Genomic DNA, 26,386 nt, shown 5'->3' on the forward strand with positions numbered 1-26,386 from the left:
TGGTATAGTGGGTTAAGGATCTGGCGTTGCTGCAGCTGTGGTGTAGGTTGCACATATGACTCGGATTTGATCCCTGGCCTAGGCACTTCCATATGCTGAGGGTGTGGCCACAAAGGGCAGGGAAGGTTAGGGAGTTGGACTGCCATTTATTCCTGAAATTGCAGTGGTGGTATTCTTGGCTTTAGTTAGTTGTTTTGGTTAAAGCATGCTTGGTTCTTGACTTGCTACCTTCCTTCCTTCCCTCCCATAGGTCTTTATCAGCTACATTAAATAAAAGATACTAGGAGTTCCCATCGTGGCTCAGTGGTTAACTAATCTGGTGAGGAACCATGAGGCTGTGGGGTTGATCCCTGGCCTTGCTCAGTGGGTTGAGGATCCGGCGTTGCCATGAGCTGTGGTGTAGGTCGCAGACGCGGCTTGGATCTGGCGTTGCTGTGCCTCTGGCTTAGGCAGGCGGCTACAGCTCCGATTAGACCCCTAGCCTGGGAACCTCCATATGCCGTGGGCGCAGCCCCAGAAAAAGCAAAAAGACAAAAAAAAAAAAAAAAAAAAAAAAAAAAAGATACTAGTTCTGTCCTGTGGGGTTCACAGCCCATGAGAGAGGCATACATGCCGACAGAGACTTTCCGGGAGCACAGAGCGGGAGTGTTCAGCTCCGTCTGGCAGAGCGCGGGGATGCTTTCTGGAGGAGGAGTTCTGTAGAGGCTCGAAGAAATTCATCAAGTAGACCAAGGAAGAAAAGGAGGCAACCGCGAGACCGGAAGCGGAAGTAACGTCACAAGTGAAGCAAGAGGCATAGCTGGGATGTGTTAAAGTATTTTAGGCAGCAAAGTTACGCAATCAGATTTGCATTTTTAAAAAATGACACTGCTGGAGTTCCTGCTGCGGCACAGTGGGTTAAGAATCCGACTGCAGCTTCCGGTACAGTTTGATCCCTAGCCTGTGAGGCTGGTTAAAGGATTCAGAGTTGGCTGCAGCTGCGGCTCTGATTCAGTCTCTGGCCCAGTGAACTTCCATATGCTGCTGGTGTGGCCGTTAAAAACAACAAGAAACGACACTGCCTACAGTTTGAAGAGTGTATTGGGGAGTTCCCGTCGTGTCCCAGCGGAAAACGAATCCAACCAGGAACCATCAAGTTGCAGGTTCAGTCCCTGGCCTCGCTCACTGGGTTAGGGATCCGTTGTTGCTGGTGAGCTGTGGTATAGGTCGCAGATGCGGCTCAGATCCCGCATTGCTGTGGCTGTGGTGTAGGCCAGCAGCTATAGCTCCGACTTGACCCCCTCGCCTGGGAACCTCCATATGCTGCAAGTGTGGCCCTGAAGAAAAAAAAAAAAAAAGTGTATTAAGGGTTATGAGGAAGTAAAAGAGACCAATTAGAAAGTTATAAACTGATTAAAAGGATCTTTAAAAAAAAAAAAGAAAGTTGTGGCAATAATCCAGACGGGAAGTGATGAAGGCTCTGACAGGTGAAGACAGCTGGTTTTAAGGTTTTTTGGAGATAGAATTATGATTTTATTGAGCAATAAGTGTTTTGTTTTGCATTTTTTTCTTTTGCCTTTTTTTAAGGGTATACTTGTGACATATGAAAATTCCCAGGCTAGGGGTTGAATCTGAGCTATGGCTTTTGGCCTACACCACAGCCACAGCAACACGGGATCCGAGCCTCCTCTGTAACCTACACCACAGCTCACAGCAATGCTGGATCCTTAACCCGCTGAGCAAGGCCAGGGATCAGACCCAAATCCTCATGGATGCCAGTTGGGTTTATTATTGCTGAGCCACAGTGGGAACTCCAGTACCATCTGTTCTGTGTGGAGTGCTGTGAGTGGCATAGGACAAAGGGTGCCTGTGGCTCCCAGGTCTTCAACGAGAAGTTAGTCCCCTTTTTGGTCCCACTTAGAATGTGGTGCTGGTGTTTTCTTTACATGCTAATGACATTTTTGCCGTATCTTTAAGGAGAAGTGTTTATTTGCCACAGACCATAACAATACTTTTGAGAAAATTCTTTTTAGTGGGACCTTAGAATGTCTTTCCCTGGGGGCTGAGCTTTTGGAAGAAAACCCAGTAGCAGTTCAGCCCAGGTCCAGAGTGTGTCCTCATCACCCTGGGGACTGACTGGTGTTTTTATTTTAGAAAATAAATCCTTCGAGGCACATACACGTTTGTGACAGCATCTGATTGTAGAACTTTTTTTTATACTTGAGAAATTGTTTTAAACTTTCAAACTTTCTCCTCCCCTCCCTTCTCAGGGGATTAAAAACTTAGGGAATTTTGAGGATTTCCAGGCAGTGTTGACTATGTCTCTGTTTTTCTTTTGGTGGGGAAGGGGAAGAAAGGTCATGTCATGTGGTCTCAAAACACTTGAGTATCTCCAGGGCACTGCGATGGAGAGCAGTCCTGGCGGTGTTCCTCGGGGCTGTGGAAGGACAGAGACGTTGATCATTTCGTTATGCCGTGATATCGAATTTCCTTTATGTGACTCCTCACCCTGTTGCTCGTTGGGGTCCTATTTGCATTGACTCCTCTTGGGGTTGATGAAGAGTCTCTAGGGGAGTTGGGAAGAGGTTCCTGAGACTTCTGCCTTGCTTGAAATTTGTTGACAAACCAGATTTCCCTGTGTAGAGCAGAATCTTTCATCCCTGGCAGAATGTTGTCATTGTGTATCCTTTTTGCTCTTGTGCTAATCTTAAGGTCAGTTCTTCTTCTTCTTTTTTTTTTTTTTTTTTTTTGGCCACATTCCTGACATGTGAAAGCACCCGGACCTGGGATTGAACCTGCGCCACAGCAGCAACCAAGAGGCAGAGCAGTGACAACCACCCGGTCCTTAACTGGCTGAGCCATCGGGGAACCCCTTAAAGTCACTTCTAAAATAGTTGCTTTATGGAGCTCCTGTCGTGGGTCAGTAGAAGCAAATCTGACTAGTATCCATGAGGATGGGGGTTCAATCCCTGGCCTCACTCAATGGGTTAAGGATCCGGCATCGCTATGAGCTGTGGCAGATGCGGCTCGGATCTGGCAGATGCTGTGGCTACAGCTCAGATTTGACCTCTAGGCTAGGAACTGCCGCATGCCACAGGTGCAGCCTAAAAAGACAAAAGAAGTTTCTATGTTTACTTTTGGGGAATGGTAACATCACTTAAGAATTGTTTTCAAGGGGTTCCCATTATGGCTCAGTGGGTTAAGAAGTGGACATAGCATCTGTAAGGATGTGGGTTTGATCCCTGGCCTTGATCAGTGGGTTCAAGGATCCAGGTCGCCTCACGCTGCGGCAGATGCGGTTCAGATCTAGCATTGTTGTGGATGTGGCCTAGGCTGGCAGCTGTAGCTCCAATTCGACCCCCTGCCTGGGAACTTCCATATGTCACAGGTGTGGCTCTTAAAAAAAAGAAAGAAAGAAAAAAAAGAGAAAAAATTGTTTTCAAGAGAACTAGAGACCCATCTAGACACAGGGTATGTTGATGACTTTATACTGTGACCATTGTTCGCTGTACTGGTGCTCTTATTCCTCACTGTAGGTGAGATCGCCATTCTGGGTGGTGTAGGAGAACAAAATGAAAAACTCTGGAACTTTACCAAAAAAGCCTCCCACATCCAGCTGGACAGGTAAAAGAGTTGGTGTCTCTTGGGCTTAAACTGTCTGCCTGGCTTTTTTTTTTTTCCCCTCCCTCTTAAAAATTCTGTTTGAGGGGAGTTCCCTTCGTGGCTCAGTGGTTAACGAACCCAACTAGGGTCCATGAGGATGTGGGTTTGATCCCTGGCCTTGCTCAGTGGGTTGGGGATCCAGCATTGCCGTGAACTGTGGCGTAGGTCGCCGCTGTGGCTCAGATCCCGTGTTGCTGTGGCTGTGATGTAGGCTGGCAGCTGCAGCTCTAATTCGACCCCTAGCCTGGGAACTTCCATCTGCTTTAGGTGTGGCCCTAAAAAGCAAAAAAAAAAAAAAAAAAATTCTGTTTAAGGGAGACAGAAAATATATTTGTCAAGGCTTCACTGCCTGTTACCAATATTGCTAGTGTGAAATAGTTGTGAGTATAAATCTTTGGTGTGGAATTACTACAGATTTTCTTCAATCTTAATGTGTAAGAGAATTGTTAATTTTAAAAATTCTGGGGAAAAAATATTTCCTGGTGTTTCAGTAGCTTAAGGGTCCAGCATTGTCACTACTGTGGCTCAGGTTCAATCCTTGGCCCAGGGACTTACGCATGTGGGCGAGCCACCCCCCCCCCCGCCCCCCGGCCAAAAAAAATTCTGAATATGTCCTTTAAAGTTAAGTCATAGCTTAGTCATATCTTTTTGTATAAACGTGACAATTCTGATCTTACCTATTTTCTCTCTTTCCTTTTATTTATTTGGGAAGAGAACCTATGTAACATTTTGCAAAGCCCCCACAGCCATTAGCATTATTTCCTGGGGGCTTTTGCAACGTTACAGTATATAACTGATCTAAAATATTCCTTATTGGGAGTTCCTATTGTGGCTCAGTGGTTAACATATCCGACTAGGAACCATGAGGTTTCGGGTTCGATCCCTGGCCTTGCTCAGTGGGTTAAGGATCTGGTGTTGCCGTGAGCTGTGGTGTAGGTGGCAAATGCGGCTCAGATCCTGCGTTGCTCTGGTGTAGGCCGGCGGCTATAGCTCTGATTAGACCCCTAGCCTGGGAACCTCCATATGCCGCAGGTGCAGCCCTAGATAAAAAAGACAAATAAAATATTCCTTGTTATTTTTTCAGTTAAGGTATAGTTGGTCGACAATATTATATACGTCGTGGTGATTGGCAGTTTTTAAAGGCTGTACTCCCTTGTATTTTTAGCTCTCAGTTAAAAGCCGCATAAACATACAAGTTTTGTTTCCTCAGCTTACCAGAAGTGCCTTTACTGGTTGATGTGCCTTGTTTATCTGCCCAGTTGGATGATTCAATTCTTAACATAGTGAAAGACCACATTTTCAAGCATGGAACAGTAGCATCTCGCCCACCAGTACAGATAGAAGAATTAGTAGAAAAACCTGGAGGCATCATCGTACGATGGTGTAAGGTATGGAATTCAGAATTGTTGACGTGGCTGCAACGTTATGGTTTAGAGATTTGGGGGCCTTTACAATTTTTTAAATTCCTTTTCTTTCTTTTTTTTTTTTGCTTTTTATGGCTGCACCCACAGCATATGGAGGCTCCCAGGCTAAGGCTCCAATCAGCCCTACACCTGCTGGCCTACACCAGAGCCACAGCAATGCAGGATCAGAGCCGAGTCTGTGACCTACACCACAGTTCGTGGCAACGCTGGATCCTTAACCCACTGGGCGAATCTACGGATTGAACCCACAACCTCATGGTTCCTAGTCGGATTCGTTTCCGCTGCACCATGATGGGAACTCCCTCAAGTTAATTTCTTTTGAACATTGTCTTCTGTTCATAAAGAACACTCTCTTTTGCTTTACAACTAAATTCACTGAGAACTTGAACTCTGAGAACATAGATAGCTGTTTCAGTTTTGAAGGTACTTCTTAAAATCTGTGTCTCAAAATGTTTCCCATCACATATTTCCCAAACTTAACTCTTGGTGAGATTTTGGGATTGCTCCCATTTCTGTTTATTAGAAGAGTCAGGGAGTACCTGTTGTGACGCAGCAGTAACAAACCTGTCTGGTATCCATGAGGACATGGGTTCGATCCCTGGCCTTGGTCAGTGAGTTAAGGATCCGGCATTGCCATGAGTTGTGGTGTAGGTTGCAGACATAGCTTGGATCTGGCATTGATGTGGCTGTGGTGTAGACTGGCAGCTGCAGCTCGGATTCAGCCCCTAGCCTGGGAACTTCCATATGCTGCACCCGTGGCCCTAAAGAGCCAAGAAAAAAAAAAAGAATGCTATTTGTGTCTTTTGTGCATTTTCCTATTGGGTGGTTTGTCCTCTGTTACTTTTTAGGAGTCCTTTATATATTTCAGACATTCACTGTCTCTTGATTACGTGAATGACGTCGTTGTGAGATACTTGTTTTTGAACTTCGGATGGGCTAGCTTCGGTTTTATTGTGTAGAAAACATCCTATTACTTCCAAGGCAACGGGTTTTTTCCTATCAGATCGAGCTTGTAAAACCCACGGTTCTCGAAGGAAGAAGAAGGGAAGTAGTGATGGCCTCTTTCCTCCCACCTTCCTGGGAGCAGCCCATCCTCAGCCCGTGGGCCCCCACTCCAAGTTCTCAGGCGCGATGCTGAGCGAGGTTGTTCTCCGACGTTGCCCTCACGTCAGGCCTTTCTCCTCAGGTGGACGACGACTTTACAGCCCAAGATTACAGGCTCCAGTTCCGGAAATGTACTTCCAGTCACTTTGAGGATGTGTACGTGGGCTCGGAAACTGAGTTCATCGTGTTGCACATAGACCCCAACGTGGACTACCAGTTCCGGGTCTGCGCCCGAGGGGACGGCCGGCAGGAGTGGAGCCCTTGGAGCGTCCCCCAGACAGGCCATTCCACGCTGGTGCCGCACGGTATGCTCGGGCCCGCCCTTCTCGCGCCCGGAGCCAGACCCTGCAGCGGAGCCCTCGGCGTCCGCGCGCGGACCGCCCCTCTTCCTGCGCCCACGCTCTGAATGAATGAGGATGGCAAGGACCGTGTCTTCCTTCCCTCCTGCTCAAACTACTTCATGTGACTTTTGAGACGTTTTCATTAGTTTTTTTTTTTTTTTTTTCTTTTTAGGACCACACTCATGGCATATGGAAGTTTCTGGGCCAGGGATTGAATGTGAGCCTCAGCTGTAACCTCTACCACAGCTGTGGCAACACCCGCTCCTTTAACCCACTGCGGTGGCCTTCGGATCAAACCCACACCTCCCGCAATGCCCTGAGCCCCTGCAGTCATATTCTTTGTGTACTGCGCCACAGAGGGAACTCCTCTCAAAAGTTTTATGATTTGAAGTTGATCTGCCCTATATTACTTTAAAGATTTATACTCATTTGTTAATTACTTCTTCTTCTTCTTCTTTTTTTTTTTTTTGGCTTTTTAGGGTCCCACCTGCGGCATATGGAGGTTCCCAGGTTGAATCGGAGCTGCAGCTGCCGGCCTGCACCACAGCCACAACAACACCAGATCCGAACCGCGTCTGTGACCTGCGGCACAGCTCACGGCAATGCCGGATCCTTAATCCACTGAGCAAGGCCAGGGATCGAACCCGCAACCTCATGGTTCCTAGTTGGATTCGTTTCTGCTGTGCCAAGCGGGAACTCCTCATTTGTTAAGTAATTCTTAATCAGGTGGGAGTAAGTGAAAACATCATTTTATTAGGTAGAACACGTATTTGCTCTTCCTCGCCAAAAATGTGCAGGAAGAGACTGAGAATCTTTTTTTTTTGTGTGATGTGTGGGAGTAACCATGACAACCCTGTCCCTGAAGTTTTCCTTTTATTGAAGTTGCCCACAACCCCTAAGGGTCATATCTTCCGCTTCCAAGGTTTATTGAATGTGTCTGTGTTGACGGTATTCCCCCAAGGATTCTAACAATTCTCACTCTCTTTGCTTTTTAAAAAGAGTGGACAGCTGGCTTCGAGGGGTACAGTCTGAGCAGCCGAAGAAACATAGCGCTCCGCAACGATGCCGAGTCCTCGGGCGTCCTCTACTCCAGCGCCCCCACTTACTTCTGTGGGCAGACGCTGACCTTCAGGCAAGTGGATCTTACGACGTCTGTCTGTCAGGCCTTAGACGGTATAGCGAAGTGACAGAGCGTCCGTGAGCTGCGGGTCCAGACGGTCCTGAGCTCATTCCATCCCTTCTGGGCAGTGTTCCCTTGGGGGCGGCTTCCCTATCTCTTTGTCGCCTTTCTCGTGTGTGTTCGTAGCATTATTATGAGCAGGGACTGAGATCGGGTGTGTAGAATGCCTTGCTTTGGCCTGATACATAGTATGTGTTCACTGTGTTGAGGTCTTCTTTCCTCTTGATAAGTAGAAGTAAATAGAATACCTCTCAAAAGTCCGTCGTGGAGTTTCCTGGTGGCCTTAGTAGTATCTGGTGTTGCCCTGCTGTGACTGCAGTTTGATCCCTGGCTTAGGAACTTCTGCATGTCGAAGATGCAGCCAAAAAGAGTCAATCTTAAAAATTCCGGGACTTTCCCCCCTCCCCAAATTTTTTTCTTTGTGAATCAATAAGAGCAGGTATCTGTGTGAAGTAACCTATCACAATAAACATACTGTGTATAGCCTAAAATAAAACTGAAAGGAAGCCTCTCCAGCCACCAATGAATTTTCTATTTCTTCATCCATTTTCTCCTGTATTAGGAAAATTAATTGCCTTTTTCTTGTTTTCCTATTGTCTGAGATGTATTCTCTATGGTCCTATTTCTATATAGCTCTTCCTAGAAACCAAAGTCCTTTTTTTTTGTTTTTATTTATTTATTTATTTATTTTTGTCTTTTGTCTTTTTGTTGTTGTTGTTGTTGTTGCTATTTCTTGGGCTGCTCCGTGGCATATGGAGGTTCCCAGGCTAGGGGTTGAATCGGAGCTGTAGCCACCGGCCTACGCCAGAGCCACAGCAACGCGGGATCCGAGCTGCATCTGCAACCTACACCACAGCTCACGGCAACGCGGGATCGTTAACCCAGTGAGCAAGGGCAGGGACCAAACCCGCAACCTCATGGTTCCTAGTCGGATTCGTTAACCACTGCGCCACGACTGAACTCCTGTTTTTATTTTTTTAATGGCTGCACCTGCAGCTTGTGAAAATTCCCAGGCCAGGAGATTGAATCCAAGCTGCAGATGCAGCACCGCTGGATCCTTTAACCCACTGCACCAGCCCAGGGATCGAACCCAAGCCTCTGCAACATCCTGGGATGCTGCAGTCGAATTCTTAACCTACCGTGCTACAGCAGGAACTCCTCAAATTCCACTTTTGATTTAGAAAACTAAAGCTTGCCTGATGTTCACCATACACACACCTCAGGGTAGCAGACTCTCCTCTGAAGTTTTAAGTTGTGAGATCATGGCATTTTATTGTGAATGATAGTTCCGAGTTCCTCTTTTTTTTATTATTAAATTTAGGGCCACACCTGCGGCATATGGAGGTTCCCAGCTAGGGGTGGAATCGGAGCTGCAGCTGCCGGCCTACGCCAGAGCCACAGCAACACGGGATCCCAGCTGTGTCTGCGACCCACACTGCAGCTCATGGTAACACCAGCTCCTTTAACTCACTGAGGCGAGGCCACGGATTGAACCTGTGTCCTCATGGATACTAGTCCCTCTAAGCCACAATGGGAACTCCACAAGTTCCTCTTGTTCTCAGTCCCTTCTTGTATGAGGCGTGGAGAGTATCCGAATATTTTATCTAAGCTGATGTTGCCATGTTCACCACCAGCCAAATCATTTGAACTGTCGGCATGATCAGAATGCACTAGTTTCTGCTTCGTCTCATTTCTGACACCTCCTCTCACCTCTTATATTATGAAGAAAGAATGTCAGAGTTACCTGGTAGCTCAGGGGCTTAAGGATCCAGCATTGTCACTGCTGTGCTTCGGGTCACTGCTGTGGTGCAGGTTCGATCCCTGGCCTGGGAACTTCTGCATGCCAGGGCTGTGGCCAAAAAAAATGAATGACTTAACCAGAAAAATACCAACAAAGAGAAGTAAGGAGTCTAGTATCTAACATCTATTTAATTAATCCCCAGTAATCATGTGTTATCTATGCTAATAAAAACTCCCCTTCTCTGCTAACATTCCTTGTTTATAGAAATACTCCCATTAGTGAATCTTCTGAGAACAAGGTACTTCTATGTAATGATAAGGCTTCCTGAGTTAATGGATTCAGGCCAGATCTCTCAGACCATAATAAGAGTAATAGTTACAGTAATGATAATTGCAGTTAATATTTAAATTGTATTTACTGTGTGCCAGGTACTGTTATAAGCATTTATGTTGTCATTTGATTCTCGCAATAGCCCAGTGAACTAGGTGTAGTCACCCATTTTAGGGATGAGGATACTGAGGCACAGAGAAGGAAAGTCACTTACCCAGGGTCACGTAACTAGTAAATGACAGAGCTAGAATTGAAACCCAGTCGTTCTGGCTCTAGTAATTTTAACTACTGGTCTGTGTGGCTTCTCGTTTGTCTTTTTCATGGAAGAATAAATCTGATTCAAGTTAGTGTGGAAACGTACAGTGTCTCTGCTGCTGTATCCTTAGCTCTTTTCTTTTTTTCCCTCTTCTATGACTTTTATCCCTCCATGATGGCGACCTAAGCTCCTGCTTTTTGAAGTTCTTCCTCTGTGAACACAGAGGAAGTTTTGATAGACAACCTAGTTAGATTTCTTTCTTGCCTACCTGCTTCCTTCCTTCATTTCTTCCTCCTTCTCCCCCCCTTCTTTCTTTCGCTGCATCCAAGCCTCATGGAAGTTCCTGGGCCAGGAATGGAACCTGTGCCACAGCAGTGATAATACCAGCTCCTTAACCCATTGCACCACAGGGCAACTCCTAGATTTGTTTCATGTCAGTGGATTATGACTTTGGAAATTGAGTTAATGGATTATGATGTTGGAAATTACAGAAATTGATTTAATAAATCTACTTACTGTCTGTAGACTGTGCCTGGCACTTAGATGTCCGCAATAAACTATTGGTTCCTCCTTTTTCCCCCAGAGATGCTTGACGGGGGCCCTACTTGGCAGGGTGATTGACTGAAACGTAGTTGAACTCAGTATTAAATAGTCAGGCCTTTGCATTTTTGTCATTTTTTCCTTTGTGGAATGAAAACGTTTTCTTTCCTTGTTTAAAAGAATTTCAGGCATCGGCACTTGAGGCAGAAGTTGTCACTGGGGGGGAGGGAGCACCTTCGTGCATGAGGGGGGTGGCACATGGGCCTGCTTGAGGAAAGGTAAACTTTATTCAGCTTTCTGAGGATGTTTGAGGGCCTGGGCGTCAGAAGGGAGGTCATGCTCCTGTGGGCACTGCCCCGCTGCTCAGCCCCGTCTCCTTCTGCTGAAGTTTCAGGAATGCTTGGCGCCGTTGATCCAAAAGAAACCTGTTACTGGATGGCTCTTAATAGTCTTTTGTGGTGCTCAGGGCTGCTAGCAACTCCTTCCCCTGATGTCGTGTGTGAACGTTCCTGCTTTCCCTCTCCTTGCTTCTAAAGTTTCCCGATCTTACTATTTTTTTTTCTTTAAAAATTTTTCCTCCTGATCTTATTATTTTTTCATCCCCTGTTTTTGGCTGGGGCTGAATCTGATCAGATCCAAGTCGCAGTTGTGACATAAGTGCAGCTGTGGCAACATTGGATCCTTAAGCCACTGTGCCGGGCTGGGGACTGAACCTGCATCCTAGCGCAGGAGATGCTGCTGATCCTGTTGCCCCCCAGCTAGAATGTCTGATCTTAACTATTTTGTAAATCATGTTTTTACTGTCTTCTCTCCCACCTCCCTTTTTTTTTTTTTTTTTTTTTTGGTCATGCTTGAGGCATGTGGAAGTTCCCAGGGCACAGATCAAACCTGCACCACAGTAGCACCCTGAGCCACTGCAGTGACAATGCTGCTGTGCCACAAAGGAACTCCTCTCACCTCCTTTCTTTAAAACAACTTCCTTTTTAACAGCCTTCCTTAATCCTAGCAGCCTAGGAGGTTGCTGTCTTCTTTTTCCACATCGAGAAACAAGAGCAAGAGAGACTACGTGACTTGTCAGTATTCAGATCCCGGTGGTCTAGCCCTGGAGTCTATGCCTGTAGCCACTGTGCTAGCCTGACTTTCACAAGTAACATGAGGTGGCAAATCAAGGAGCAACAGCCTGGCTTTTTTCTTTTTTCTTTTTTTCTTTTTTTCTTTTTAGGGCTACACCTGCAGCCTATGGAAGTTCCCAGGCTAGGGGTTGAAGTGGAGCTGCAGCTGCTGGCCTCCACCATTGCCACAGCAACACCAGATCCAAGCCACATCTGGGACCTATGCTGCAGCTCTCGGCAATGCCGAATCCTTAACCTGCTGAGTGGGGCCAGGGATCAAACCCACATCCTCATGGATCTCATTCGGTTTTGTTACAGCTGCACCACAGTGGGAACTCGTAGTTATTTCTCATTATTAGTTTTTTCTTTCCAAGAACATCAGAAAGTGGTGTTCCAGTTAGCTAATGCCGCGTAACAAGCCACCCCAACACTTAGACGCTTAAAACAATCGTCGTTTATTAAGCTCAGCTGCGATTTGCAGAGTTAGGCAAGGACAGCTCATCTCTGTCTGTGTGGTGTTGGCTGGGGTGCTTTGACTGGGGATGGTGGATCTACTTCCAAGATGACTCACGTGCCGGCAGATTGATTCTGACTCTTGGTGCCTCTCCGTGGGCTGCGTGGGCTTCCTCACTGCCTAGGGGCTCTGTTCCAAGAATGAGTGTCCCCCAAAATAGGAAGTGGAAACTGTCAGTTTCTCAAGGCCTGAGAAACTGACAGTTCCTACCATGTTCTGTTGTTCAACCAGTCCCAGAGTCCAGATCCCAGGGAGGGCACATAGACCCCACTTCTTCTTCTTTTTTTTTTTTTTTTCTTTGTCTTTTTTCCATTTCTTGGCCCACTCCCTTGGCATATGGAGGTTCCCAGGCTAGGGGTCCAATTGGAGTTGCAGCCACTGGCCTATGCCAGAGCCACAGAAACATGGAATCCGAGCCGTGTCTGCAACCTACACCACAGCTCACACCAACACCGGATCCTTAACCCACTGAGCAAGGCCAGGGATCGAACCTGCCACCTCATGGTTCCTAGTCGGATTCGCTAACCACTGAGCTATGACGGGAACCCCCCCCTTTTTCTGTCTTTTGTCTTTTTAGGGCCGAACCCCTCCCAGGCTAGGGGTCTAATCAGAGCTGTAGCCGCCAGCCTACGCCACAGCAATGCCAGATCTGAGTCGAGTCTGCGACCTACACCGCAGCTCACGGCAACGCTGGGTCCTTAACCCACTGAGCGAGGCCAGGGATTGAACCCGCAACCTCATGGTTCCTAGTCAGATTCGTTAACCACTGAGCCACGACAGGAACTCTGTTTTGGGTTTTTTTTGGTATGTGAACATTTTTTCATGGGCGTATTGACCACTTGTGTATCTTCATTGATGAAGTATCTTTTCAGATCTGTTGCCTTTAAAATGTTTTCTTATTATTAACATTTGGTGATTGTAAGTCCTTTGTTAAGTATGTGTTTTGAAGATATAATTTCCAGCCCGTGACTTGTCTTTTCTTTTTCTTAGCAGTATCTTGTGCAGAGCAAAGGTTGGTTTTATTGACGTACAATTTATCATCTTTCCTAGTGCTTTTAGTTTGTCTAAAAAACCTTTGCCCAGCGCACGGTCATAATATTTTCTCCTATGTCTTCTTCTTCCTCCTCTCCTTCTCCTTCTCCTTCTCATCTTTCTCTCTCTCCTTCTTCTTCGCCACCCCTGTGGCATTCAGACGTTCCTGGGCTGAGGATCAAACTCCGGGCACAGCAGTGACAATGCCAAATCCTTAACTGCGAGGCCACCAGGGAACCCCTCCTGTGTTTTCTTCTAGAAGCTTTGTGTTTTTAAATTGTATGTTTAGATCTATGAGTCTTTTTGAGTTACCTTTATTATTTTGAAGGTTGATAGCTTTTAACTGGGATATAATGAAACGAGAAATACAGTTAATGATGCAGGGTCTGAATAAGAGGGTCCGGATTGCAGTGAGGGCTGTGGTGAGGAGGTATTTTCACCAGGAGGAGGAGCTCATCCAGTCCCAGAGGGCAGTTCGGACAGCTGGAGCTGGCTTGGTCGTCCCCTGCACCTGCTGTTGGAGGTCTTTAGTTTCTACTCGGTAACTGATGTCTCAGCGCCTCATTTGATTTCTGCTAAACCTTATGAGCGCAGATGGATTGGATCGGTTCCTGGGCGAGCCCCCAAAAGATGATACCGGAATCTGGGTTCCTGTTCACGGCAGTTGAACAATGAACTTCCTGAACCCACAGGCAGCAAGCAAGCAAAGTCTTTATTAAAGGAAAGCAGACAGCTCCCAGGGTTTCTGGGAGGGGGGAGAAGAGCCCCCTATTTTATTTTTTTAGGCAAGAAAGAGATTTATTAAGATAGGACGCTCCTGAGAGATGCAAGTGGGTAGGGGTGGAAGCTCTGCCCTTGTTGAGTTACTTTTAGTACACTGTGTGAAATATGGGTTGAGTTGTGTTTTGCTTTGCGTCTGCATGTCCAAAAGTTGCAGTGCTATTTGCAGAAAAGACTATCTTCTCTCCATTGAATTGCCTTTTCACCTTTGTCGATTGACCGTATAGGTGCGGATCTGTTTCTGGGGTCTCTTATTTTGCTCTGTGTGTCTCCTATGCCCGAACCACACTGTCTTTATTGCTGTAGCTTTATAGTAGATCTTGATAGCAAGTGATATGATTCTTCTGACTTTATTCTATTTTGATTTTGATTATTCTAGTTCCTTCATCTTTCCATAACTTTTTTTTTTTTTTTTTTGCCATACCCATTGCATGTGGAAGTTCCTAGGCAGGGATCCAGCCTGTGCCACAGCAGTGACAATGCTGGATCCTTAACTCACTGCGTCACCAGGGAACTCCTTTCCATAGATACAGCTTGTTCATTTTTTATTTTTTGTTTTTTTGCTTTTTAGCGTCGCACCCACGGCATGCGGAGTTTCCCAGGCTAGGTGTCAAATCAGAGCTACAGCTGCCAGCCTACGCCACAGCCACAGCAACACAGGATCCAAGCCACCTTTGGAACCTACACCACAGCTCACAGCAACACTGGATCCTTAACCCACTGAGCGAGGCCAGGGATTGAACCCATAACCTCATGGTTCCTAGTAGGATTCTCTTCCACTGTACCACAACGAGAACTCCAGCTTGTTCACTTCTAAAAAAAAAAAAGAAAAAGAATCTGGGATTTTGATTGAGATTGCCTCGAATCTGTAGATCAGTTTGGGAGTAGTTGATAATTTTGAATGTTCTAATCTATGAATATGATGTATTCATTTGTTTTTTTTAAAAATGCCTTCCATCAGTGTTTTGCAATTATTTTTTCTTATTATACTGGATCTGGTGTTACTGTGGCTGTGGCGCAGGCCAGCAGCTGTAGCTCTGATTGGACCCCTAGCCTGGGAACCTCCACATGCCGCGGGTGCGGCCCTAAAAAGCAAAAAATAAACAAACAAACAAAAAAATAAATAAACGAACAAGCTATATCGATGGAAAGGAGTTCCCTGGTGACGCGGTGGGTTAAGGATCCAGCAGTCACTGCTGTTAGTGACACACAGACTGACTGCCTTTGTTCCTAGAAGCACGCGTGGTCTTCCCAGCCGTGTTCGAGGGACGGGCTGACTGACGTCACGCATCCTCGTCAGTGCTTAAGCATTACTCTTTTACCTAATCTGTGGCTGCTAGGCCGTAATAATAATCTCATTTTCTCTCTTATATTTATCACTGACATTGGATATATTTCCTACTGTATTAGGAGATGTTACCCAAACAGCTGATTTTTTGGATCTTTGCTCCAGGCGTTCACTGCGGGAAGAAAGAACTTTGAGATTATATAATGATGAGGCTGTGGCACTGAATTCCCATCAGTGAGTCACAGTTCAGAGGAACAGTCTAGACTAGATTAGAATAGAGGAATGGATGAACCATCTTGTTGCCATCAAAATGGCTCCTTTTGGTTCTGGACCGTGGTCTTTCTCAAAATACTTTACCTTCGAGAAAAATTATCACTTGGAACTTTCTGCATGTGTTCGTACTAACTTGTGCATACGTTGATTTTTTAAAATTAATTGTATCTCAGTTTTAAGTCCTCTAAAGTCACTCTACCCTACCTACCATGAATTACTTTTTTTTTTTTTTTTTTTTTTTTAGGGCTGCACCCGTGGCATATGGAGGTTACCAGGCTTAGGGTCCAGTCAGAGCTACAGCTGCTGGCCTACACCACAGCCACAGCCACAGCCACTCAGGATCCTTAATCCACTGAGCAGAGGCCAGGGATCAAACCCACAACCTCATGGTTCCTAGTCGGATTTGTTTCCACTGCCCCACAACGGGAACTCCTTTTATGCCATTTTTAATATAATTTTTATATCTGGATGATTTATAGCAGAGTTTCTTTTTTTTAAATTTTTTGGCTACACCCTTGGCATGTGGAAGTTCCTGGGCTAGGGATCGAACCTGTGCAGCCGCAGTGACCTGAGCCACTGCAGTGACTTCACTGGATCCTTAATCTGCTGTACCACAAGGGAACTCCTATAGCAGAGCTTCTTACAGGACTTATTTATGTGAAAAAACCCCTGAGGAGTTTTTTAGAATATAATGTCTCTGCTACTTGTCTTGCAGTTTAAACTTTCAAAGATTTTAAACATCCGTGCTACTTCTTGGTGAACTATGAAAATTATTCTGTATTTCAGGCAAATTAGCTCTTTACTTCCTGGTTCCTTTTATGTTCAGAGTACCTTTTGAAAGCTTTTTATGCCAGGCTTGTCTTATTTATCAAATACTGTTTTCGTGTGGAATGCTTTTTTTGTGATTTATTCAAATATGGAGGTTTTTCTTCTTTTTTTTTTCCTTCCCAGGAATTTTTTTTCCTCACTGCTTTGAGTTTTACCTTCTAGTTAATTTCAAGAAGTTTTATTTGAAGTAATTATTCATTTTAAAAGGTTAGGAGTTCCCGTTGTGGCTCAGCGGGTTACAAACCTGACTGGTCTCCATGAGGATGTGGGTTCGATCCCTGACCTCGCTCGGTGGGTTAACGATCTGTCGTTGCCATGAGCTGGGGTGTACGTCCCAGATGTGGCTCTGATCCCTTGTTGCTGTGGCCGTGGTGCAGACTGGCAGCTACAGCTTCAATTCGACCCCTTTGCTTGGGAACCTCCTTGTGTCACGGGTGCGGCCCTGAAAAAAAGTTTAATTACAGAAGAAAAAAAAAAGTACACTCGCGAGGATCTAGCCAAACTCTAGGCTGAGAGTACCACCTCAGATAGCAGCTGCAAGTTCAGGGGTCCTCTGGGCCAGCCCTCCCTTCTAACCACAAATTCCAGGGTGCCCATGATCACCCCGATTTCATCATTTGCTAGGATGACTCGCAGAACTTAGGAGAGCACTTCACTGATGAGTCCAGTTTTCTTACAGCGGAAGGATGCACATCAGAACCTGCCAAAGGAAGGGACTCATAGGGGAGAGTGGGGAGGATTCCGGACGTGAAGCTGGCATCCTGAGGATGCCTGGCCTTGTGGCCCAACAGCACTCAGGGTACCACAGACCAGGAATGCTCCCTCAAGCTTGGGTGTCCAGAGGTTTTCTTGGGGTTGATTATGGAGGCGTGGTTTAATTAAATCTTTCCCCGCCTTACTCAGTATCCGCCTCTCCTGCTCTCCCAGGAAGCTGGGCTGATAACGTGGAGCTCAGAGCCTCCACCCTCTAATCACAGGATTGGTCTTGCTTCGGTCACCCCTTCCCACCCGGAGTCGTCTTGTAGCCTGAGCTGTCTAGGGGCCCCACCATGGGCCTGTCGTTAGTGTAAACTCTCAGGTGTGGTCCGAGGGCCCCACCGTGAGTAGCAGAGAGACTCCTGTCACTTAGGAAATTCCAGGCGTTTGGACGTTACCTCCCAGGATCAAGGCAAGCCAAATGGTTTTTTTTTTTTCTTTTTTGCTTTTTTTGGGCTTTTTTTTTTTAAGGGCTGCGCCTGCCACATATGGAAGTTCTCAGGCTAGGGATCAAGTCCAAGCTGCAGCTGCCGGCCTACGCCACAGCCACGACACATATGCGACCTACACCACAGCTCATGACAAGGCCAGATCCTTAACCCACTGGCAAGGCCAGGGATTGAACCCGCAACCTCATGGATCCTAGTTTCGTTACCCCTGAGCCACGACGGGAACACCAAGCCAAATTCTTCATTACACAATAATAAAACAGGTACTGCTATCTTCCATCTAGAATGAATAATGTTAGCCTGTTTTTATTTTTTAGAGAAGGAAATAGTATATAAGAGATAAAATGCAGGTATCTTGTGCTTCTCATGTCCCTCCCGCTCTCTATAAATTTATCCATATAGTATTTTGTGTTTTAAAAATCTTCTTTAAACATGATTTCAGACTTGAAGAATTGCAAGAGTAGTGCCAAAATTCCCCAAATACACTTCTCTCAGATTCCCCAGTATTGTATTTGCTTCATCATTTTGTCTCTCCTTTTTTTTCCAAATCATTTTCAGTGAGTGTTTCATAAAACAAAGAGATGATCAGAATCAGGGAGTTCCCGTTGTGGCTCAGCGGTTAACACACCTGACTAGTATCCATGAGGACGAGGGTTCGATCCCTGGCCTGGCTCAGTGGGTTAAGGATCCGGCGTTGCTGTGAGCTGTGGTGTAGGTTGAAGATGCAGCTTGGATCCCAGGTGGGTGGCTGGCAGCTACAGCTCCGATTTGACCCCTACCCTGGGAACCTCCATATGCCACAGGTGCGGCCCTAAAAACAAAAAGATCAGAATCAAAAAATTAACATGGATATGCTGTTATCTAACCTACAGACGTTGTCAGTTGTTCCAATTAATGTTCTTTACCAAAAAAAAAAAAAAAAAAGATCTTGGATCATGTGTTACTACCTTCATTTATCATGTCTCTTTTAATCTGGAATAGTTCCTCTGTCTCTTAGATTTTATGATACTGGCATATTTTTTTAAGTGACAGGTCAGTTATTTTATAAAATATCCCTCTATTTGGGTTTAGCTGGTGTTTCCTAGTGGTTCGATTCAGGATATGGCAGGAAATTTTTTTTTTCTTTTTTGGCTGCCCTGTGGCGCTTGGAGTTTCCGGGCTGGGGATCAGATCCGAGCCAGAGCAGCACCAGATCCTTAATGCACTGTGCCAGGCCAGGGGTTGACCCTGTGTCCCAGCGCTACAGAGTTGCTGCCAATCCTGTTGTTCCACAGCAGGGACTTGGCAGGACTATTATAGAAGCAATACTGTGTTCTCAGTTTCTTGAGTTCTTTCGGATACATGCCCAGAAGAAGGATTATTGCAAGAGCATGTGGTGGCTCTATCTTTAACTTCGCGAGGAGCCTCCATACTGTTATATGCGGTGGATGAACCATTTTAACACAACATTTCTACCAATAGCGTTTGTACTTTGTTGAGGATTTTTACGTCTGTAGTCATCAGAGGTATTGGCCTGTAATTTTTCTTTTCTTGCAGTGCCTTTTTCTTTTTTTTTTCTTTTTTTTTTTTTTTTTGTGTGTGTGTCTTTTTGCTATTTTTTTGGGCCTCTCCCTCGGCATATGGAGGTTCCCAGGCTAGGGGTCCAATCGGAGCTGTAGCCACTGGCCTACACCACAGCCACAGCAATGCCGGATCATTAACCCACTGAGCAAGGGCAGGGACCGAACCCGCAACCTCATGGTTCCTAGTCGGATTTGCTAACCACTGCGCCACGACGGGAACTCCATGCAGTGTCTTTTTCTGACTGGTTTCAGGATAGTATTAGCCTCATCAAATAAGTTGGGAAGTATTTCCCTCTCTTTAGTTTCTTTCTCTTTCTTTTTTCTTTGGCCTCGGATGCTACATTTAGAAGTTCCTGGCCCAGGGACTGAACCCCCACCATAGTAGTAACCTGAGCCACAGCAGTGACAGTGCCAGGTCTTTAACCTGCTGAGCCACCAGGAAACTCCATGTCTGTAGAGCTCTTTTGTCCCCTTATTTTTTTTTTTTCTCTTGCTTGCTTTTATGTTTCTTCCTTTTTTTTTTTTTTTTTTTTTGTATTAACGTGCTTTGATTCCTTTTTTGTTTTCTTTTCTGTATCTTCTGTGAGTGTTTTCTTTGATAGGCCTTACATGAGACTCTTACACAGGAATGACCATCTGTTTAAGCTGACAGCAGCTTGGCTTCAGTTAGATACGCATACTCTACACTTTTATTTCTTCCTTCTCCACACTTATGCTTTTGATGTCACAATCAGTATCATATAATATTGTATGATTTACATACTTAATTTTACATAATCTATATTTTTTGGTCGCCCTTATAGCATGCAGAAGTTCCCAGGCCAGGGATCGAACCTGAACCCCAGCAGTGACAATTCCAGGTCCTTAACCTCTAGTCCACTAGGGAACTCCTCTTGCTCTTTTCGAAATTTTCAGTCTTTGAGTTTTGGCAATTTGATTATAATGCGTTTCAGTATGACTCCTCGGGTTTATCGTATTTGGAGTTCCTTAGGTTTAGACCTTGAATGTCCATTTCTCTCTTCAAAATTGGGGAGTTTTTAGCCATTTTTTCTTTAAGCATTCTGCCCCCTTTTCTCTTCTCCCATAAGTCTCTTAGAGTTTCTTTTTTGTTTTTTTTTTTTTTTAAGAGCTGCATCCACGGCATATGGAGGTTCCCAGGCTAGGGGTCTAATCGGAGGTGCAGCTGCTGGCCTGCACCAGAGCCCCAGCAACTAGGGATCCGAGTCGCGTCTTTGACCTACACCACAGCTCATGGCAACGCCGGATCCTTAACCCACTGAGCGAGGCCAGGGCGATCATCGAACCTGCGTCCTCCTTGTGGTTCCTAGTCGGATTTGTTTCCCCTGCGTGCCAGACAGGAACTCCCCTCTTAGACTTTCTTCACACTTTTTTCTTTTGTTCCTCTGACTGGGTTATTTCCGACAGCCTGTCCTCCAGTTTGATATTTCTTCTGCTCAAGTGTGATGCTCAGTTCCTCTCATGAACTTTTCAGTTATTGTATTTTCCAGTTCCAAAATTTCTGTTTAGTTATGTTTCAAATCTTCTGAGAGTTCCCTGGTGGTCTAGTGGTGAGGGCTCGGAGCTTTCACCCGGGATTCAATCCCTGGTCTGGGAACTGAGATAGCATGTCAAGCTGCTGCAAGTTGCAGCCAAAAAAAAAAAAAAAAATCTGTTTCTATTGTATTCTGATTTTCTTCCTGCCTCATTATCTCGAGGCCATAGAGCATCTTTATGATGGATATTTTGAATTGTTTGTCAGACAATCCATATACCTTTTTCATGTTTCTTTAGGATAATTTTTTGAGTTTTTTGTTGTTTGTTTTTTTTTAATCTAGGCTTTCCCTGGTTGTTTTTTTTTTTTTTTTTTGTCTCGTTGCTATCTCTTTGGGCCGCTCCCACGGCATATGGAGGTTCCCAGGCTAGGGGTCTAATAGGAGCTGTAGCTGCCGGCCTACGCCAGAGCCACAGCCATGCCGGATCCAAGCCCCATCTGCAACCTACACCACAGCTCACGGCAACACTGGATCGTTAACCCACTGAGCAAGGGCAGGGATCGAACCCACAACCTCATGGTTCCTAGTCGGATTCGTTAACCACTGCACCACGACGGGTGTTTTTGTTTTTTTTTTTTTTTCATGTTTCACAATTTCGTGTTGGGATCTGTGCATATGAAAACACAGCCACCTCCCAGTCTTTATGGCCTTGGTTCATACAGGAGAAGACCTTCACCAGTGATGCCAGCTACAAACGTGGGGGGCTTCTGAAACCTTTCCTAGGGCATGTGACTTCCTTGGGCTTGTGTGCGCAGTTTCTCTGTGAGAGCGTCTTACCTGTTTTTTTCAGGAGCTCCTAATCTCTTGCTCCCTCTGGTGCCTGTTTGTGGCACTGCAGGCTCTTTGGTGCTATTGCAGCAAGGGGCCTTTATGCTGTCTTGCACTCAGTGGCCCTCAGGCATCCAGAGTATGTTGGCTCCCCATCAGGTGGGACAGATACCATTCCCTTGACAGCGCTGTGAAAACCTGGCACCCCAGAAGCATGTTTTCCTCTTCTCCCTCTTATGCCAAGTTGCCACTCCTCACTTTTCTTTGGTCTTAGCAGCATTCAGGCATCCATGCTGCGCTAGGCCAGTTCTGTGCTTCAGATGAGGCATGAGAGAAACCAGTCCCCTAGGTACCCCTCAAAGAGCTGGAACGCTGGGAGCACACTCCATTCCTCTCTCCCCCAAAGGAAAAGTCAGGAGCTGGGGTAGCTTGAGAGAGGGGTTGACGTGGGGCATGTGAAATTGCTCTTCTTACCCATTTCATGCGGCTGTTTTCAGCTTTGTGCTCCTTTGGAACTTTTTAACTGGATTTGGGCTGCGGCATATGCAAGTTCCTGGGCCAGGAATTGAAGTCGAGCTGCAGCGTGACCTGTGCTGCTGCTGTGGCCACACCAGATTCTTTATCCCACTGCGCCAAACCCGCACCTCCACAGTTACCCAAGCCACTGCATTGGGATTCTTAGCCCACTGCATCACAGCGGGAGCTCCTGTATATCTTTTCTAAAGTGCTGTTTCTGTGATAGAACGAGTCCTAGGACATACTGTTTGGTCCTGTTGCTGATGTCATTCTCCTCCCATCCTTTTGCTGTGGGTTTAGAAGTAGGGTGACTTCAGAAACCCACCCACATGTTTCTCATGAACGCATGTTCGCCTCTTTGCAGTGAAAGACATTTTGAGGCCACATTGAGTATAAACAATCACATCTTCCCTTGATAAAGCTACATTCTGCTCCTCGCGGATTTTTATGTCTGTTTCCTGTTTCTAGAGTACATGATGCTGGATTATTTGAGACCAAAACACAAAGGGAAAGACTTAAACTTTGTACCTATGAAGTCCTCCAACCAAAATAAGTCCATAACCAAAAAGATGATAGTGTCTATTTTTATTTTTATTTTTTTGTTTTGTTTGTCTTATTAGGGCCGCACCTGTGGCATATGGAGGCTCCCAGGCTAGGGGTCCAATTGGATGTGTAGCCGCCGGCCCCAGCAACGCCGGCAACCTACACCACAGCTCACAGCATCGCCCTATCCTTAACCCACTGAGCGAGGCCAGGGATCGAACCCGCAACCTCATGGTTCCTAGTCGGATTCATTTCCGATGCACCACGACAGGAACGCCCCGATAGTGTCTATTTTTAAATGCTTGATAATAGTCATTGCATAGACTCTCCTGTTGAAGGTTTAGGTGATGCCAGTAACAGTCGCATTCGTTATGATGGCAGTTGTGACACGTTTCCTGCATATATCTAGAGCCAGAATGTAGAATAGAAATTTGCTGCCATCGTTGTAAAGAGTTACCATAGACCCCGCTGTCAGAATGCCCGCGTTGGTGTCCTCGCTCTGCCACTCAGCTAGGTGATCAGCAACTTATTTAGCTTTTCTTAATCTTTTTTTTTTCTTTTGTGCCTCAAGTTTCCTCATGTATAAACTGGGTATGATCATAATAGCACTTACGCTGTGGGTTGTTTGTGCCCGCAGTGATTTATAGATGGGTTAATAGATGCAAAGCTTTTAGAACAGTGCCTGGAATTTAGGACGCGCTGAGGCATTGTGAGCTCTCCTTAAGAGGAATTGTGATGAGATTGCTCTTTTTTTCTTTTTCAGGGCCGCACCCGAGGCAAATGGAAGTCCCCAGGCTAGGGGTCGAATTGACGCCACAGCTGCCAGCCTGCGCCACAGCCACAGCAACTTGGGATCCAAACCACGTCCGCAACCTCCACCACAGCTCATGGCAGCACAGGATCCTTAACCCACGGAGTGGGGCCAGGGATCGAACCTGTATCCTCATGGACACTCTGTTGGGTTCTTAACCTGCTGAGCCACAACAAGAGCTCCGAGATTGTTCTTTGCTCTTTTTAAGCCTAGTAACTACCAGACATCATGATTTAAAAAAAAAAAAAAAAAAAAAAAAAAAAAAAGTGAAGTGACCTTTCTACCTCATTGACAGGGTTGAAACTGTGGGACAACCAGACAGAAGAGACAGTCTGGGAGTGTGTGCAGAAAAGCAGAATGGGTATGACTCTCTGCAGCGGGATCAAGCCGTGTGCATTAGCACAAACGGTAAGAGAGAAATGACTGCCGTTCTCCTCGAGGTGTCTGATTGACCGTAGTCAGATCTGACTCTGTCTCACTATTACGCATGTATAGAAGGGGATGAAAAGGGTTAGGTCTTCATGACCTGTGTACCAGGCACTCTTCTGTACCCTTTACAAATACTATCGTCTGTAATCCTTTGAAGAGCTTTTTGCGGTGAGGAGTGGCATGGTATCTATTTGTAATTGATGGGACCTGGGCCACAGAGCAGTTAAGGAACTGGCTTCAACTCAGGTAGTTTGGAGATGAGAGAGCGGGGTTTTTAACAGGCAGTTTACCCCTGGACTCTGTGTGCCTAGTCCTCTGAATGCAGCACAGATGAGGGGACATACATGCAGCCCAGACTGGGGAAAAGGAGAGAGGAGTTACAGCCGTAGTGGTCCTTTGTCTCTGACTTCACAGTAATCACGCTTTAAAAAAATGACTGCTAAGATGTGGTCATGTTTCATGGTGTGGGTTAAACAGTGGCTAGAACAAGATTCTTGGTTATTCCGTGTGAAATCGTCTTGCTGTTCCACAGGGTGTAATTTTATAACGAAGTCAAGTTTCTTTTGCCACCCTCCATCTGGGAAACTCATGGTCTCTGTTCTAAAAGAGGAGAAACCCTGGACCAGATCTCGAAAATGTTACGAAAGCTTGAACTTTCTCTCCTGCCTTGGGGATGGGGGTTAATGAACATATTCAGCTGCCTTATCTTTGACCAGCTGGCCTTCCCAAATGGTTTTATCCGAAGTAGGAAATGCTGTGTTGCCAATAACCTAGAAGCTTGTTTCCATTCCTAGTTATTGCTCACTTGTCAATGACTCTTTGCCTTAACATTTTAGGTGCAGTTTTTGTAAATGGAAAAGAAATGACTAATCAGTTGCCCGCAGTTACTTCTGGGTCCACTGTCACATTTGACATTGAAGCTGTGACTCTAGGATCCACCAATAATAACGAAGGCGGAAACTTCAAGCTTCGAGTAACTATTAGCTCAAATAACAGAGAAGTGGTGTTTGATTGGTTGCTCGATCAGTCTTGTGGTTCTCTTTACTTTGGATGCTCATTTTTCTACCCCGGGTGGAAAGTGTTGGTGTTCTAGATTTTCCGACGATTGGTTTCGGTTTGCAGGGGTTTTGTAAAGCTGGCCTCAGTCCCATGTAGTTGTCATTGATTTTAAAAATGGATAGATTCATCTCTCACTTAAGCCATCGGAAACAAATTATTTACTGGATTTATTTTAGACTGTCTTAGCAGTGAGAGGCTTGAATGTTGTGGATAAAACATCTTATTTTTAGCGTCGTGTTCATTGGAATATCCCATTACAATAAAAACCAAATTGCCTTTTAAAGTGTGAGGAGATACAGAGCGCTCTCTGTGTACCCTTCCCCTGTATTTCTTTTTAAAGTTGGTTATGGGAACAGGTAACGTAACATCGTTGTATTAAATCTCCATCTTTTAAAGATCCAAGACTCTAGAAAGAAACCGCAGGAAGAGACCAGGTAGGAGGTGGCTACCGTGTCCGCTGTATTATACGCTCACTTGTGTGTTCTCCACAGGAGTGTTGAATTTGCTCTCCATATTCAGGGATTTGTAAGCAGTATTGAATTTTAGCTCTTGGTCAGGAATCTTGAAGTCCCCAAAGCATGGTGATGTTTGCATTTTTAGAAATGACTGAGCAGATGTCTACAGTAGGCAGAGTCTTTTCTTTTGTGCTTTCCTTGCAATTTGATTCATGATGGGCTAGAGGGTTTTGCCAGGGTTAAACTCCTTCTGGAGGAGGTATGCCCAGCGGTGTTAGCCATTTCCCGGCTGTGAAAGGTGCGCAGGTGCGTCTCCCGCCTCAGCCGGGTGCGCGTTGCCCTTGGCAGGGGCTGAGCTGCAGTCCTGTTTCACGTCAGTTTCGTAAGTGGTCTTTCCCTGGACCAAACACACAGAGGGTAACTACTTGACCTATTTTGGGGGAAACTTAAATTTGTTGAAAATATTTATTTGAAGGGCTTAACTTCGTATGTGAAAATGATTATCTGAACTTGCTATATACCAGCCTAAGATCTTTCTCTTTAATGTGAATGTTTTTTTTTTTTTTTTCATTTTTAACAGTAGAAAAGTGGAAAAGCAAGTTTGATATTTTTGTAAGATAATTTATTGGGGGATTTCAGATTCCCTGTTAGACAATCATGACCTTCCTCCCCTTGCCTTTTGATAAATACGTAAACTGTTTGTCACTTGTTTAGTGATTAAGAAGATGTGCTAGAATTTAGATGCCTTGTCCAGCTGTCTGAAACCAAATAAAAAACTAAACGTTATATGTGTGGATTTTTTTTCATGAGATTTGATTAATGCAGATTTTTAATTTATTTTTGGCCATTACCCGTGGCAGGTGGAAGTTCCTGGGCCACAGATCAACCGCACCAGAGCAGTGACAATGCCAGATCCTTAACCCGCTGTGCCCCCACTTAATCCAGATTACTTTTAAGAAGAGGGAGAAAAGTCATGTTTACTTTGCAGTAGGAGGATCCCTCTCCATGTCATGAAGACGTTATATATGCATAGATAGCACAGATGGGCAAGGCTGACTGTATTCCCTCCAAAGGCTCTAGGGGAGACCCTTCCCTGCCTC

At 45.5% G+C, this 26,386-nt stretch overlaps 1 protein-coding gene across 1 annotated transcript in view; it reads left to right on the top strand.

The window, feature by feature from the left end:
• Positions 1-26,070, top strand: part of CRLF3 (cytokine receptor like factor 3) — a 42,893-nt gene extending 16,823 nt beyond the window's left edge. Inside the window, 6 exon segments of the mRNA NM_001244329.2 lie at positions 3,516-3,603; positions 4,853-5,030; positions 6,253-6,475; positions 7,511-7,643; positions 23,639-23,751; positions 24,609-26,070. Coding sequence (NP_001231258.1) covers positions 3,516-3,603; positions 4,853-5,030; positions 6,253-6,475; positions 7,511-7,643; positions 23,639-23,751; positions 24,609-24,865 — 992 coding nt within the window. The 3' untranslated portion in view covers positions 24,866-26,070.
• The last annotated feature ends 316 nt before the right edge of the window (positions 26,071-26,386 follow it).

This window comes from Sus scrofa, chromosome 12 (genome assembly GCF_054392235.1).
Source record: "Sus scrofa isolate SSC_HxYL_T2T_F1_AM1 chromosome 12, Sscrofa_HxYL_maternal_Yorkshire_Landrace_v2.0, whole genome shotgun sequence".
NCBI lineage: Eukaryota > Metazoa > Chordata > Mammalia > Artiodactyla > Suidae > Sus > Sus scrofa.